General features: G+C 51.7%; 1 protein-coding gene across 3 annotated transcripts in view; it reads left to right on the forward strand.

The window, feature by feature from the left end:
* The window catches only part of SMOC2 (SPARC related modular calcium binding 2), a 168,647-nt gene that overhangs the window by 79,369 nt on the left and 72,215 nt on the right, over positions 1-17,063 (forward strand). For 2 of the 3 annotated variants that reach the window (XM_030316796.1, XM_030316798.1), the window contains exons 6-7: positions 438-488; positions 1,730-1,804. In XM_030316796.1, coding sequence (XP_030172656.1) covers positions 438-488; positions 1,730-1,804 — 126 coding nt within the window. Of the gene's footprint in view, positions 1-404; positions 489-1,729; positions 1,805-17,063 lie in introns of all 3 variants that reach the window. The other variant, XM_030316795.1, reaches the window with a different exon arrangement.

The raw sequence follows: 17,063 nt of genomic DNA on the forward strand, positions 1-17,063 counted from the left end.
AGCAGGGATATCGGGCTCCCCCAGCCACCCCAGTCCGCCCCCCAGCTCTCTTCTGTCTCCGGTCACCCCAACCCACCGATTTTGTTGACGTGAGCCCCCATTCCCACTGCCGTGGCCCCTTGCTTAGGTCATTTGTCTCTCCCTCACGGGCCCTGAGTCACTCTGGCTCCGAGGGACGGGAATCCCAGCACTTCCCCCCGGGGCCCGGTTTGCAGCCTGCAGCAGCCGTCAGGTGGCTGCTCGCCCAGGCGCCCTGTGCCGTCTCGGTCGGGCTCCTGCCGGGCCCCGCGTCCCTGTGTGCCCCGGGGTGGGGGGGGGGTGGTTTGGCTGGTGTGTGGGGTGCATGCGAGCCCTCGGCTTCCATCCCGTATACACACTTACTGAACTTACTCTCATAATTGTAGTCTCCTTGCAAATCTTTTCCGTTCTGAATTCAGATGATGCCTCGGCCCCAGCGCTGGAGACTCAGCCTCAAGGAGACGAAGAAGGTGAGCCCGGCCTAAAACAGGGTCCTGCTGGGGGAGGTGAGCCCAGCCCGAAACAGGGTCCTATGGGGGAGGACCGCGGACGTGCTGGGGCAGCCACGGACGGGTCTGGGACGTGCAGGCAGGTTACCTGCCGGGAGTCCTCTCAGAGTGGACTGGATTTGGCCGCTTCCAAGTTTATGACACCTGCTGTCTTTCCCGGTGGCTTCGGGGCACGGCTTGTGGATGTGGCCATGGCATACATACAGCATGATGCAAAAGTCTCTCTTTTTCCCCCCCAAATCAAAATCGAGGAGTTGAAATTTTATAATTTGGATAATATAAAATGTATATCTCAGAAGCATACAATAGCACGTGTCTTGTTCCCTGCTCGGACTTCGTGTCTTTCGCATCTCGTGCTGGCCACGATGCGGCACGGGAGGCAAGCTGTGTAAGGTCACGCGCGTGAGGATGTTTCTAAGGCGTTTTGAATTTTGTAGTCACGACGAAGACGGATTTTCCCCTTCTTAGCCTTTAACAGATCGTCTGAGGGACTTGCCAAAGTGTCACAAAGTGTCAGGCCAAAAGGAGTGAGGGTGCGCAGGTAACAGCGACAGCGGTAACGATGTCTTCACGGCACGGGCTACACGGTGTCATTAGCCCACCGAGTCCTCAGATGCCGTTTCGTAGACGAGAACTCGTCTGAGGTTCCGGGCTGATCGTGGCCAAGGGCGGCCGGGACCGAGGCAGCCTCTCCCGTGTGTTCTCGGGCCCGCGGTGTGACTGACCCGCACGGCGAATACTCGGTGGCTTGTGACACAGTACTGCTGAAAACGAAGTGTTCCTGAAGTGTTTTACGCACAGTTGCATTTTGCATAGCGTAGTCTGTGATGAATCTTTCCTGAGCGAAACCTCGTGTGTTACTGTGAGTCTTTAGGGTGCGAGGACATGTTTCCGTACGTCGGGGCTTTTCCCTGAACCCCACTCCTCTCAAGCAGAGCCATTCTGGATCCACAGAAATTTTACTTCTGCTTTTGGAAGAAGAAAGAAAAAAAAAACATATACTAACATGTTATAAACGTATATTATTCTTTCCTCTTGTCTCAAATATGTAATCAGTTTAACAGTATCTTTAAAAGTGTGGAATATGTATTTATTTAGCCCACTGACTTTGCAGCTTTTAGGCTCCCCACTGAGGTCTTTAATTGAGAGACTGTGTTTTCATGATGATTAAAAATAATCATCATTTTGTTTTGTTTTATTAGATATTGCGTCCCGTTACCCCACGCTTTGGACTGAGCAAGTTAAAAGTCGGCAGAACAAAACCAATAAGAATTCAGGTAAAAAGGGGCCCGACGTTGCTTTGTGAGGAGGGATTTAATAGGCGTAGGAAGTGGTTTCTCTTTCTGGAAGTTCAGTGTGTAGAGTCCATCCTTTCCCTCAGTTTCCAGTGAGTCATGCAAATAATTCTTGTGACCTGACCGCCAAAATGTAGTTCAGATTTTGGTGGTTTTATTAAATTTCCTAAGTTCTTTAAACGGTTTCTCTGAATATGCCAAACAAACTATAGCTTCTGGTATAAATATAGCAATAATTGATAACAAGTATTTGTTTTTGACCAAATTTCAGAGATGACCAAACCCTTGGCTAATTTAGTTCCAAATCCTGAAAGCTGTGTGGATTGCATTTGCTACAAAGGAGTGTTTGACCGACTTTTACGTGTTAAAACCGACTGTTCTGACATTTGTGGGGAGGAGGCGGGTTGCCTGGCATCTGGTTAGTGGCGTTTACAGGTTTCGTGAAATCAGATTCTGTCTGTAATCTTCGTTCGTGCTTAGTTGGTTGTGTGTGTGCTTCCTCGGGCCTTTTCAGATGTTGCTTTTTTTTTAAAAAAAAAATACTTACCGAAAGAAAGTGTCCTTCTGGGTTTAAAGTATTCATCTGCTGAGGGTCCACAGACTCAGTAACAACGCGAATATTCTGTGATCGGCCTCCAGTGAAAAAATCGTAAACGTTCACAAAGGCAGCCTGAGATCACAGCTCTGTGGCCTGTGCTTGGAAGTGTTTTTTTTTTTTTTTCCGAGTGCGTTTTAATGTCCATTTATGAAAAGACCAAAACAAACCCCTCAGATTTCTTTAAGTTCAGTTCAGGATACCAAGAGTACTTTGATTCTCTCCCGCGACCTCTGTCCTTACCCACCCCTTCTGGAAGGACTCTTGAGGGGAGGCCCTGAGTCTTGGTACGTTCCCACCACCTGGAGGCCCCAAGACACGCTCTCTGTGACAGGAACGGTCACCGATTTACAGCCCGAGAGGCAACAAGCGGGATGAGCCGTGAAGGCTCCAGAGGAGGGTTAGGGGTGGAGTCGGTCTGATGTGTTCTTGTTCCCATCGCTGTCCCCAGCCCCACGTGTTACTGCCCGGGACGGGGCCCTCATCCCTCCTGGCGGTGGCTTCCCTGGGGCTGAGGTGAGAAAGGGAAGAATCCAAAGGTTTGACCATCAGATACGTGTGCACAAATGGCAGGGAAATCTAAAACATGTTTACCAAATTTGAAAATTATTGCCTCAGAAACGATTGGGAAACGTTTTACCTTGTGTATAAAGAAGCGTACTTCTCTTAGGAACTTCCGAAATGGGGGAGTTAGTTTTGTTCAATCTTGTCACTGTATTTCCAGAGGTTAGCTCATTAGATTTTCTTCGGAAGCACACGATGAGTGCGTGGGAACTGGACCAAACACGGCATGTTTCGGTTTGACTGCTGGATCTTGGAAGCTTCCCATGCAAGGGCGGTGTGGCTGTGCCCACGCTTTCCCTGAGGAACACGTATCCAATTATTCTGAACGATGTCCCTGGACGTGTGCATTTTTCTGTAAAAGCAGTCTGAATTGTCAGAGGTTTCAGGTTTTGACAGTAAGTACATAAGCTCATGGGAGAAGCACATTTTTGTGTCTCGCTCCTCACGGGCTGTTACCAGATTTTCAGGCCTTAAGTGACCCGTCGATTATAATTAACCAACAGTAACCATGCAGGCTTCCACCGTTTCGTGGGACTGAAAACGATGTTTCAGGAAATGCCAGTTTACATAAGTTACCCCATGCTATAATTTGATTTAAATCAGCCTAAATGGGCAGGACACAAAAAGACGACGTTCAGTTGATTTATGGACGTGGGGCATGAAATTACTGGATTCTGTTTGTTTCATGTCAGTTGTCTAGATGTATGTTCTTTCTGAGGGTCTGAGGAAAGTCAGATCAAATCGGTATTTCGCAGTATTAAACATAGTATTTAATTACTTGTAACAAGGAAACGGCAGACGGCCGTGGGGTTTGCAGACAGCCGCTGCTGTTGAGATCTCGAATGTAAGACGAGCTTCACTTGCATTTAGCTTTTATTTAAAAAAATTTTTTAATGTTTGTTTTATTTATTTATTTATTCTTGTGAGAGAGAGAGAGTGAGCAGGGGAGGGGCAGAGAGAGAGGGAGACACAGAATCCGAAGCAGGCTCCAGGCTCCCAGCTGTCAGCACAGAGCCCAACGCGGGGCGCGAACCCGTGAACCGCGAGATCATGACCTGAGCCGAAGTCAGACGCTTTACCGACTGAGCCACCCAGGCGCCCCTAGCTTTTGTTTTTAGCAGATACTTTTACTAATGACCTTCTCCGATAGAAGTAGGCACATTTAGCTAACAAAGCACAAGTGGTGATTTGTGTATTATTCCCAGATTTTTAGAAAATTAGCTGTTTGTCTTTAACTCTTGTGTCTTTTCCTGTAAGAGGCCAGACTGGGCACGGATTTCTCTTTTGCTCAGATGTTTCTTTATTAGTTACAATTCCCTCTATTTTTTTTTTTTTTTCATGAGTTTGTGCTGAGGTAACATAATATTTATTACTCGTGCTGTTGGGTACGTAGAATACGATTGCCGTGCTAATGAGTGTGTTCCCTGTGCTGTGGTCAGTACACTTTGGGGCATTCAGTGGTAGGAGTCATTAGAAGGGACCATTCCTGCAAAGGAAAATACAGCACCCTAGTCTGAAAATGTACACGTGCTGGGTACTCCATGAGTATTTATTAAATCCGTAAAGAGTTTTGCCCTCGTATGTTCATTGGTATTCTGACGGTATCATTACTTATTTTCCTAAAACAAACTACAGGAAGCAAACAACAACAACAAAAAAACCAAATAGATAAATAACCAGAAAGCAATTAATTTAGGTACCGTTTGACGGCTGAAGTTTTATTAATTGAAATGCAATATAAATATAAATGACACAGTCTCCTGGTGGTTCATCCAGCAGGAAGAACATCACTCTTGCTATGTGAGTCATTACACATTAGTGAGTAGAATCTAAAACTGTATTTTAGTTAAGAAAGCATTACTCAGGGGGCGCCTGGGTGGCTCGGTCGGTTGAGCGTCCGACTTCGGGTCAGGTCGTGATCTCACAGTCCGTGAGTTCGAGCCCCGCGTCGGGCTCTGTGCTGACCGCTCAGAGCCTGGAGCCTGTTTCCGATTCTGTGTCTCCCTCTCTCTGCCCCTCCCCTGCTCACGCTCTGTCTCTGTCTCTCAAAAATATATAAATGTAAAAAAAATAAAAATAAAAAAGCATTACTCAGTTTCCCTCTCAATATAAAATTGATTGTCAACTACTTTCTCGAATCATTTTACTTACTGTTTTATTTCTATCTAGTAAGATATCAAAGTCGATCACCAACTTTTACCAGATAAGAGGTTTTGTAACTTACCGTCTTTGAATTATACAAAATTAGTCTATAGAATGTAAACGAAGTAGGAGATGGTTTCTGAACACGAATTTTCTCTAAGAATGCTTTCGTTTTACAAAACAGGAAACCAGTATTCTTTGAGCTATGGGCCACTAGTTAGAACAGAGAAGGAGTTCAGGGAACAGAGGGGAAAACGGATAGATTTAGATGAGGCTGGAAGGGACCCTAAGTGTCCTGTAGCCCAGCCCCCTCATTTTATAAATTAAAGGAAAAGGGAAAACGAAATACTGAATCTCAGGGAAATGAAGAAACCTGTTCATCAACGCAGCTCAGGGGGGTGACTTAGTGCCATTTCTGTGATTTCTTCAACTTAATGAGTAAGTTTCACGAAGAAGCCACGTTTTTGGAAATGCTTTGCATATTAGATAAGAGTTTCTTTTTAAGTTTACTTACTGATTTTGAGAGGAGGAGCAAGCAGGGGAGGGGCAGAGAGAGAAGGAGAGAGAGAATCCCGAGCAGGCTCCACGCTGTCAGCACAGAGCCCGACTTGGGGCTCGGATCCGTGAACCGTGAGATCGCGACCTCACGAAATCAAGAGCCGAGATCAAGAGTCAGAAGCTTAACTGACCGAGCCACCTGGGTGCCCCGTAATGGATAAGAGTTACTGGGATTATGGAATCTTAAAACTAAAAACAAAGCCACGGAGGCCGCCTGACTCACCCCATTTAAGTGAACAGTGGAAGAAATGGACGTCAGGAGGGACCAAGTCGTTTGCTCAAGGGCAGCACAGGTGTACGTGAATGTTTGTCAGATGTTCTGTTCGGTCAGAAGCCAAGTTGCATGGAGATAACCGTCCTCACTCGGAATGTTCTAGCAATCTGCGAGCCTCGTTGAGCGGGTGAGCCCCACAGGGTTGGGGTGGGCCCAGTGGATACTGACCCTGGACCAGGCCGTGAGGGTGTGTGGTGTTGTTGGTCAGTCCTGGTCCTCACCGCGCCTCTGCTCCGGGTCCCCCTCAGTCCGCGTTCCTCTGGGAACACGTGGTGCTGCCCGCCCTGGGTGCTACCACCACCCCCCACTCACCCGCTCCGGGACGCTGGCGTGTCCCGTGCCCCGGCCGAGGGTCGCCCTCGCTGCGCCAGCCCTCCTCGCGGCCCCCATAACTGACACCTTACGACTCCTGTACCTGGTGGGGCACAGGCTGGGCTCCTCATAACTTTTGACCACAGTTTGGTACTTTCTCGGTTTATGAGCAGATGCACGGACCTACTCATTCCCGAAATGGCATCGTGGCACGGCAGCTGAGGTGACACGGCCTAGACACCGCCAGCAGCCTCGTACTCTGCTCCCGTAATAGCGTGTGCACGTGCAGGGCGTCCCCCAAACACAGACGTGGTCTGCGATGGGGGTGACTCTGCCCCACCTTTGAACTTGCAGAGACTTTTCTGACTTTCCCGTCGATGTTAATTTCGCGTGTTTCCCTCAGATCTTTTTCTGGAAGTATTTTTACCAAAGTAAGTAAAAATGCCGTGCTGTGAAGAAATGGCCTGCCATCAGAGGTTTCTCTTTATCTCTTTATTAGCTCAGGAAACGACCAGTTAAGTTAACAATCAGTAACCATGACTGTCTGCTCGATGTCGTATTAGGCTCCATGACATCTGAGTGACCTCCTTTTTTGTTTAATGTTTATTTATTTTGAGAGAGAGAGAGAGAGAGTAGGGGAGGGGCAGAGAGAGAGGGAGAGAGAGGATCCCAAGCAGGCTCCAGCTGTCAGCACAGAGAACGACGTGGGGCTCGATCCTAGAACCATGACCTGAGCTGAAATCAAGAGTCAGACACTCAACTGACCGCACCATCCAGGCGCCCCAGAACGATCCGCTTTTGACACGCAAGTGGAGTCACCGTGCCCACGAGAGGGCTCTGCTGGGAAGCGTGATGAACGGGAAGTTTGGGGACAGCGAGCAATTATCTGCTGACCGCCTCCCGAGGCTTCTTCCCCCCCGTGAGCGGTAATGACAGTGGCAGGGGAGCCTGGTCCCTGCACGCGGCTGCCTGCGAAGTCCCTCACGTCCACTCGGTCCTCGCAACAGGCCGGTGGGGCTGGGCGTGTCCTGTGTCCATGTCACAGGCTTAGATGACACATCCCAGGCTCTCGACGGCGGGCACCGAAATGACACCTGACCGGCCCCAGTCATGCTCCTCACGCCGGGGCTTCTCACGGAGTGAAGATACCCGTCTGCCCCCGTAGATGCCCGTGGGGGATCCTCTTATCGCTGGCAAGTCGCCGAGGCTCCTGCGGACACGCAAACGTCACACACAAAGCCGTGGGCACGCACGCCCGCACGGACCATACACCGTCTTGCAGCTCTGTCCCCTTGCTGCTCCCATGTCCTCCAGGAGACTCTTGTCCCTGACCCCTTGTCCCCAGATGGCCCAGAGCAGCCCTGCTACGTCTTGCCTACGCGTCTGCTTCACGTGATGGGTCGTCCCCCAGACCCCGTTCCTCGTGTGCAGAGACCCCTGCGTCCGCCAGCCCCTGACCGCTCGCTCTCCGTACCCGCTCCTCCTCTCCAGGATGCGCCTCTGTCTTCAGAGGTACGTGTGTTTCTTGGCGTGTCTCTCCCTGCTCGGAGTGAGGTCTCGTCGAGGGTAGAGATAAAACCTTGTTCAGCCCCGGGGCGAACCCAGCGTCTCCAGACCCATCTGGGGTCCCCTGGTGGCCCCGACGTGTCAGCTCCCGCGCGTGCGGAATACGACGAGGACAGCGCTGGCCTTCACAGCCCAGCCGTGGGCCGGGGCCGTGAGCGTGCATGAGGTCACACGTGGGGGCCGGGGGCCCGTGGACTCCTCATGTGAAAGGGGTCGTAGGGGCTTCTCTGGGTGCAGCGGGTCCTGATGAGGCTCCCCAGACCCTCAGGCCCCAGCTCTCCACTTCCGGAAGGTGCAGGGCTGGCTTCTCAGGCTTCACTGGGGGCCTGACGACGCCTGGGGCTGGGCCCGGGTTTGCCTCGCACCGCACACGACTCCCGGCCCCCCCACGCGGCCGCACCCCCACCCCCCAGCCCCCCAGCCCCCGGGGCGGGGCAGCGTCTGCAGACAACGCAGGTGAGCCCGTCCGGCCGGGGTCGCTTCTGGTGGGGCAGAGTCCTGGACGGCCCGTGTCCCCCGCGGTCTGCAGGAGCCCGGCTAGCGCTGTGGCCCTGGTGGCGGCCGCTCCGCACGCCCATGTGTTTCTGAGGAGGTGCCTTGTAGATGCACATTTAAATCGGCCAACCTTGAGGGAAGCGGGTTCCCCCCGGAAGTTCGGTCGGCTCGTCCCAGCAGGATGGGGGAGCCCGGGTGCCAGGTGCGGGCCTGGGCGTGGGGGGTGGCGGGCGAGCTCTGCAAGGCCGGGCAGGTGACCCGTCTGCCCTCTGGGTCGGGGAGGACCAGCGAACCCGGCCACCGCCTCCTCGGGGCCTCGTGTTTCGGTCAAGTCCTTCTCCCCCGTGGACCCCGATGACGTGTCCCCAGTGTGACATGCCACACCCAGTGGGGCCGAGTGGGGCTCGGGCCATGGTGGGTCACGCTCGGGGCCTCTGTCGGAGGGTGTGGGTCCGGCATCAGGGGCACGCCCGCTGCCCTGCTCTGGGGCAAGGTGAGGGCTCAATACCTTTCTCTGTGTTGAGGCCACAAGCTGACCCAGGGCGCCGTCCCCGCCGGGCCTGTCTGTGTGGCCCGGGCAGCCGCCCTGGGGGCAGCGGGCAGCCTCCCCCAGTGGCCCAGCCAGAGGGTCATCTCCCATCCCAAGCTGCAGGCGCTCTGTGTCGTTCTCTCTGCCCGTGGCCCTTCCGACAGCCAAGGTCAGGCCGCAGCGCTGGCCCTTCGGAGACCCCAGGGGAGAGCCCCACTGGGGCCACGCGGCCCACCCTGGAGGCCTCGGGTCCCACCGACCTTTCCACGGTCGGGATTTTCCAGTTGTGTGTGTGAGCTGAGGGCACACGGGGCCTGTTTTGTCGTCTCTGACATCCCCTCCCGCTTGGGAGAAAAATGTTCCTTCCTCCCCGAACTCTCCCAGACAGACAGCTCTGTTTTATATCCAGGAGACGTCCCCGATGCCAGGATGCGCCTTGGTTTTATGGGACCCCCGCAGTGGGAACGTTCTTCTGCTTTCTTCAGAGCTGATAATTTTTGTTTTATTGCACATATTAAAATTAGTGCCAAAAGATAATTATCTTTTGATTCTGCTTTAAATCATGGTAAATTGCATTCCCTCCCGGGGAAAAGTAATACCCGTTATTTTTTCTTTCTTCGTCCCTGAGCTTTAAAGTATTAGTTTTACTTTTTATTCCAGTTTTCAAACATCAAGATACCAAGGAGATTCTTAAGTGATAAAGTTGCAGTCATTTGAAGAGATTGGAGCGTTAAACCAAAGCCAATGACTTCTTTTAAACATGGACTGTGAGATTGTATTATTTAAAAAATGTTAATTAATCTACCTAAGAGTGTGCATACCTGGATTTATTCAGTTTTCCTCATTGTAAAGGGGAGTTTTCATTTCAGTCACGTTCAGTTCTTCAATTTCTGTGTCCAAGGTGGGGTTGAATAATCGGGATGCAGCATTTCAGTGTAAGCACAGAACACAGGTAACGGAAGCAAGCACATTACGTCCCAGCCGGTTGCAAACACACACCGGCCGGGTGTACGTCCGGACTTGGGGCCCTCAGCATGTGAAGACGTGCATCTAATTCGCCGTTGAATTGATGAGGTCTCATATTAAATAGGACCGTAGCTACGATTTGTAGAAAGCTCGTGACGCGTCAGGCAGAGTGCCTTTTGCTCCGGTGACCAGCCCCGGTGAGCACTGGTTTTCCGGGCGGCCTCGCCGTGACCCTGGTACCTTTTGTCCTCTAGGCCTCGATTCCGTGGGGGCAGTTTTGGGAGAGGAGGAGCCTACAGAGGCGGCTAGCGTTCCCTGCTGAAGCCCCAGCCTGGGCCGCGGCCGCCACCTTCCCTGGGGTCCTACCGCAGGGACCTTAGTCCCAGGGCCTCCTGCCCGAGAAGGAGTTGGGCCTGTAGACTCGCGGCCCGCCGCGACTTTCCACTGAGCTTTGCCGTGGCAGGTGCTCGCGGAGCCCGGGATGTAGTCTTTGGGAGAAAAGGAAATACGATTATAACCTCACCACATGGATTAGGTCCTGGTCATGGATTAGGTGGTGCTGATCGTTTCTCAGCGTTCACGTGGTCGTACACACAGATGTATGTATATACACATGGCTATGTGGGGATATGTGCGAGGCTGTATTCGTATCATATACGTGCGTAATCGTTCGCTTCCGCTAAAAATTTCTGTGCACTCGTGCCCCGTCTCCCCAGCCCAGGGCGTACCCCTCAGCGAGGCCAGCGTGCTGCTCACCCCCCTTCTTCATCGGTCCTCTGTCCTCCTGGGGCAGTGCCTGTGTCTTCCAACCTAGAATCCTTAGCACACTTGTGTCTCGTTTGTCCTTCCCGGAGTAGAATACTGGAGTCTCGGGTGTGAGGTTTCCAAAGCTGCGTTCTGAGCAGCTTCTCGGGGGATTTTTCTTTTGAGGGCTTGAGCATTTTTCATCAAGTGTTTAATTTTAATGACCGTATAATCAACATACAGCGTTGTGTTAGTTTCAGGTGCGCAGTATAGCGATTCAGCAATTCCATACGCCACTCAGTGCTCATCAAGATAAGTTTGCTCTCTTTTAAAATGTTTATTTTTGAGGGAGAGAGAGAGAGAGAGACAGTGAGCAAGCAGGGGAGGGGCAGAGAGAGAGGGAGACACAGAATCCGACGCAGGCTGAAGGCTCTGAGCTGTCAGCACAGAGTCCAAAATGGGGCTCGAACTCATGAACCACGAGATCATGACCTGAGCCGAAGTCGGACGCTTAACCGACTGAGCCACCCAGGCGCCCCATTACCATCTTTTAAAACACCAATCTCAGCAGTGAGTTTTGAGAGAATTTTCGATGCTTCTACACTTCCATTTGGATTGGGACGCCAGAAATTGATACTTTGGTTTCAATAATAAGATTTTTTTTCAAGGAAGAACTTTTAACTATTTGTTTCCCACACTTATTTTTTTTAAGTCTTAAAAAAAATTTTTTTTCAACGTTTATTTATTTTTGAGACAGAGAGAGACAAAGCATGAACGGGGGAGGGTCAGAGAGAGAGGGAGACACAGAATCCGAAACAGGCTCCAGGCTCCGAGCCGTCAGCACAGAGCCCGACGCGGGGCTCGAACTCACGGACCGCGAGATCGTGACCTGAGCCGAAGTCGGACGCCCAACCGACCGAGCCACCCAGGCGCCCCAACATAAGTTTGCTCTTTAATATCTGGTGACTTTTTTAACATTAAAATTTAAGTACCACAACAAACACGTTAACTACTATCAACAAGGTCTTGGACATTTGACTTTTGTTTCTTACACATTTATGCAAAACAAAACACTAAATTTCACAAAGGCATCTGAATCTCGGGGTAAGGTCGAACAACACGAGTCGTCCTTGACGCAGTTTCCCCGACCCCTTGTGCTCAGTCCTGCAGGCCAGCCTGAGCGTCCTGCACTTGAACTGTGTGTGCCACGTCGGTGGCTGCCCCTCTCCCTGAATCGCGTGCTCGTGGCACCTGGGTCACCGCGGCGGACCCCGGGTCTCTGTGCCTCCTCGCACACCTGTCAGCTGGAGTCTTGTCCACATGCAGCATTCTCAATGCTGACCTTTAAGAACACGAGCCCTTCCTCTGTTCAGGCGAGATGGTGCCCCGTCGCCTCACACGGCCCGAGGCCCGTCCGCGGCCTCCCGCCACCCTCCTGCTGCCTCCTCGTTCATCCACACGCCTCCACGCTCCACGCCGCGAGCTTTCTTTAAGCAGCTGTGTGAGGTCTGCTAAAACTCCCACGTGTGAAGGGTACGACTCAGAAGTTTTCAGTGTCGTCCCTGTGTTGTGCAGCATCACAATGCTTCTAATTCTAGAACACTTTCATCCTTCCCACGAAACCCCAAGCCCCGTGTCCATTGACAGTTCCCCACGGCCACCCCCAGCCCCAGGTGGCCGCCAGTCTACCTCTGTCCCCGTGGACTTCCTCATTCCGGGCCCTTCACACGGGGGGAGCCTCCTGTGTTTGCTCTCTCGTGACTGGCTTCTCTCACTCAGCGCCGTGGTCACGAGGACCGGCCACGCTGTGGCGGATGTTGGCGTTTCATCCCCGTTGGTGCCGGAATCCTGTTCCACGTTTTATGTGTCCGTTCCTCAGCTGACGGACGTTGTCTCGTTTCCACGGTTCTGTGAACATTTGTGTAGAGGTGTTGTGTACACGTCCTTTTCTCTTTCCTGACTGTCTACCTGACAGCAGAATTGCCAGGCCGTATGGTGACTCTGTTTAGCGTCTTTGAGAACCGCCAAAGTGCGTGCATTGGGTCCTCACCGGCATCGGGTGTCTAATTTCTCCTCCCATCCTTTCCAACGCTCGTTACTTTCCATCTTTTAAAAAAACTGCAGCCACCCTATGCGCGTGGGGCCTTGCACCGTTGCGGTTTGATTTAATGACCGATCGCGCGCACTCTCACGTGGTCACTTGCGTGTCTTGTTGGGAGAAACGTGTGTTCAGTCCTGTGGACGTTGTGATACTGGTTACTTGCCATTTTATCATTGAGTTCTTAGACTTCTTTGGGTGTTCTAGATGCAAGTTCCTTATCAGATACGTGGCTGGCCAATATTTTATCCCGTTCCGTGACTCGTCTGCTCACGTTCCTGATGGTGCCCTCGGAATCACCAGGGCTTTTATGTTCGATGAAACCCACTTTATCTATTTTCGTTTTATTGGTTGTGCTTTGGTCTTACATGTGAGGAACTGTAAGGCTGGAGCCCCTTCCAGGGAAGAGAGTGACGTTCACCCTCCGTGGGGTGGGGGTGCACAGTCAGAGGAGAGCGAGGTACATCCTCCATGGGGGGGGGTGCACACAGTCGCCCCCAGCAGCAGGTCTCACGCTGACCCCCGACATGCCCGCCCTTCACACCTTCCTCTTCCGTGAGATCAATCTGAACCTTGAGGTTAATTCTGCTGGACAATTTCCTCTCTTCACCTTGAACTTCTTTTTTAAAGCAAGTGTATCCAGTTAAAAGTTACATCAATAGGAACTCTGGATGGGGGAGGATTAAGAGGAAATGGGATAAGAGAAAAAAATACAAATTTTGCGTGGTATGGACTCACCGTAAATTCACATCTAACCTGGCATTCCACGTTTTCCCTGTCAATCTGCCCATGGGTGAATATTCCCGGCGCTCAGCCTTTGTTTAGCTCACCTGAACAGAGAACGTTTCCTCGGACTCTCTTCAGCAATCAAATGTTGACACAGGGTGCTCGCCTGCTAGGCCTGTCCTCACAAAACGCCACGGACCAGGCGGCTCGAACAACGGGAACTTATCCCTCACGGTCCTGGCGGCTGGGAGGCCAGGACACGGGTGCAGCAGTGGGCCCCATGGGAGGCTCTCCTGGGCTTGCAGATGCCGCCCTCTCCCCGAGTCCGCTCCTGCCTCCTCCCCTGCAGGTGCACCTCTCCAGCGTCCCCTCCTCTTCCGGTAAGAATGCCGGTCAGCTCAGAGCAGGGCCACCCTCCTGACCTCCAACCTCAGCCCAACTCCTTAAAAGGTGATTATATTCAAAACCCTGTCTCTAAAAGCAGTTACATTGGGGAGCAGTAGGGGCTCTCACGTATGAATTGGTGGGGGCACAATTCAGGCCGTAACGTACAGAACAGAATTATTTTAACGTGTCTTGAATTTGGAGGCATCGCACTAAAAGCAAAACCTGTTGGTAAAAAGGCTCCACCTGGAGGTGATACTCACCGTGGGAAGGTCTCCCTGTCGGTGGGCGTCTTCGACCACACACCTTCCTCCTCTACTCTTTCTGTGGTCACCCTCGAGTCTTAAGTTGCCTATTAAAAAGTTCCTTTCCAACAGGAATGGTTTTGTAGGCAGTAAGGAAAGCCATTCTGGTAATTTCTCATGCACCTTTGATACAAGTTTCATTTTGACCCACGAGGACCCTTGATTGCAGCGAATCAGATTTTGGATGAAGGCGATTGAAACTTTCACACAATTTTAGCTATTGCTTTTGCTACCACAGATATCTTGTATACAACAGCTATTTTCGGTTGGTAATTCCCCCGTCCCCCACATTTGTGAAAATGAGCCAGGTACGGTTCACGTAAACTAAGAAAAAATTCACCTGTTTTATTAAGCTACCAAAATGTTTTTGCCGCTTCTGCCCGTGGGGACTTTTCCCCGATGCTTCCTGTGTCCCCAAGCCTGCCCTTGACGTGTGCGGTTGTTGATGGTGTACAGAATTCCCGTGCGCTTCTCGGTGACATCCACTGTGAACAAAGTCATCGTCTGAGGTTTTATCGCCAATCCTTGTACTAGATGATTGGCCTTTACTTTGTACATTTGCGGGTTTAATAACTTAATAGTTACGGATTTAATTTCGGTTTCAGGCTAAAGAGTTGCCTGCCTTTACCGACGGTACTGGGCACGGCCAGCACGGGTGGGACCATGCGGGGCGTGGTGTGACACACGTGGCCCTCTGGAAGGCATACCTGCTGGACACGTGTGGGGGAGACAGTGGGGAGAAGGCCTGGGGGGACTCCCGCAAGCAGGAGGGGTCAGAGTGTTCCTTCACTGGGAGGACTGGATGAACAGCATAGAGGGAGCGCTCTCCAGCCCGCATTTGTGCTGCTCGCAACTGTGTGAACTTGACTCGGGAAGGAAGGTCCAAGACTCGTCCTGGCTAGCTGGCATGTTTTCTCTCTCGTCTGGAAACTTGGAAATAAGTTTGTTTTCATGTTTTGTGTGACTTTGCCACAAGAGAAAGGGGGATATTTTCTTCATTTTAGAAGTCAGTTTTTAAAACTTTAAAAAAAAAAAAAAGAAAAGAAAAAAATCTCTAAAATGTTTGGTTGGGAAGACAGTTAAAATTTTTTTTTTTTTAATCTTTATTTATTTTTGAGAGAGAGACAGCGTGTGAGCAGGGGAGGGGCAGAGAGACAGAGAGACACAGGATCCGAAGCAGGCTCCGGGCTCCGAGCTGTCAGCACAGAGCCCGACGTGGGGCTCGACCTCAGGGACCGCGAGATCATGACCTGAGCCGAAGTCGGACGCTCAACCGACTGAGCCACCCAGGCGCCCTGGGAAGAGGGTTTTTATTAGCTCAAGATTTTTTCTAAATTTTCAGCATTTTTCAATCATGATGTGTTCTCATGATTCCTGAAATACTGTGTCTAAAGCCGTTGCTTTGCCTTTCGCAATCACTGCCGGTTACGGTGAGGCTGCATAGACGGTGGGAGCAGGTCAGTAAATTGCTTTGAATAGATTCTTTCCACGTGCGCATTCCACTGGGTGACTCCTCCCGTGGGGTGTCTGTTCAGGTCTTTCGCCCATTTTTTCATCAAGTTGTTTTCTTTGCTTATTTTAGACACAGTCTTTTATGGGATATGTGTTTCGCAGGCACTTTCTCTGCGCCCTGTCCTTCTGGGGACGGTGTCGCTCACGGAGCACACGATGGCGGTGTTGATACAACCCGGAGTCATCGGCCGTCTCCTCCCTGGCTCACACCTCTGGTGTCTTGTCCAAAGAGTCTGCACCAAACCCAAGGGCCCCTAGACTTTCTCTGCGCGCTCTCCAGAGATGTTAAATTTTTACAGTTTACGTTCGGGTCTGCGATGTGTTTTGAGTTATTTCGTGAACGGTAAAGGTCTGTGTCTAGATTTGGTTTTTGCACGTGGATGTCCAGCTGTTCCAGAACTCTTGTTGGAAAAACTGTCCTCATTCCTTTGTGTGTCTCAGCTTCTCTTTCACACGTCCCTCAGGTGTATGTGTGGGCATCTACTCCTGGGATCCGGAACAGTGCTGAGACTTAAAAACGTTCCGAACCCAGTGACGGGCCGAGTAGCTGGCTGGGGACGGGGTTAGTGGGGAGCAGAGGTGAGAACGCGGACGCGTGTTGAACAGGAAGGTGCCGCGGAGATGTGCCCTCCTGGCCACGTTTGCTTCTGAGCAACCCGAGGAACTTGACCTAGGAGTCCGAGTGGGTCCCAGGGCGCTCCCCGCTCCCCACGACTCGCAGCCGTCCCTCCGGCGTCCTCCGTGGTCTGGGGCTCCGCTTCTGCTCCTGTGCAGGGAGAGCGGGCAGCCTGCAGCAGGAGGTCCGAGGGGCGAGGGGGGGCAGCTCCTGACAGCTCCCCGTCAGGATGGGGGGAGGGGGGAGGGAGGGCATCTGCAAACCTGGGAGAGAGGCTCCACGTGACTCGAGAAGGAATTTGGAAGGAAAATTTGAGGAGAGGAGACAATTGACGATAACATAATTTTAGTTACTGTTTTAAACACTGTCATAGTTGGGAAATTTAACACTGCTATTTCTGGTAAGAACATTTCTCATGCTTCCTTGCATTTAAAAAAAAAAAATTTTTTAACGTTTATTAATTTTTGAGACAGAGAGAGACAGAGCATGAACCGGGAGGGTCAGAGAGAGGGAGACACAGAATCGGAAACAGGCTCCAGGCTCCGAGCTGTCAGCACAGAGCCCGACGCGGGGCTCGAACTCACGGACCGCGAGATCGTGACCTGAGCCGAAGTCGGCCGCTCAACCGACTGAGCCACCCAGGCGCCCCAATGCTTCCTTGCATTTATTTCTGCTTTATTTACTTATTTTCGGCAGGGAGTTTTTGGGAAGTCTTTCTTCTTCCTTTCCTCTTCACGGCTTCGTCTTCCCCAAGAGCATCTTGCTCGAGGGATATTCATCCGCCACTGAGGTGCCCGGGGAGGGGGTGCGGGTATTCAGGGGCAGGAAGCAGAACCCTCATGTTTTTTGTTAGAC

The sequence above is a fragment of the Lynx canadensis genome, chromosome B2 (assembly GCF_007474595.2).
Source record: "Lynx canadensis isolate LIC74 chromosome B2, mLynCan4.pri.v2, whole genome shotgun sequence".
NCBI lineage: Eukaryota > Metazoa > Chordata > Mammalia > Carnivora > Felidae > Lynx > Lynx canadensis.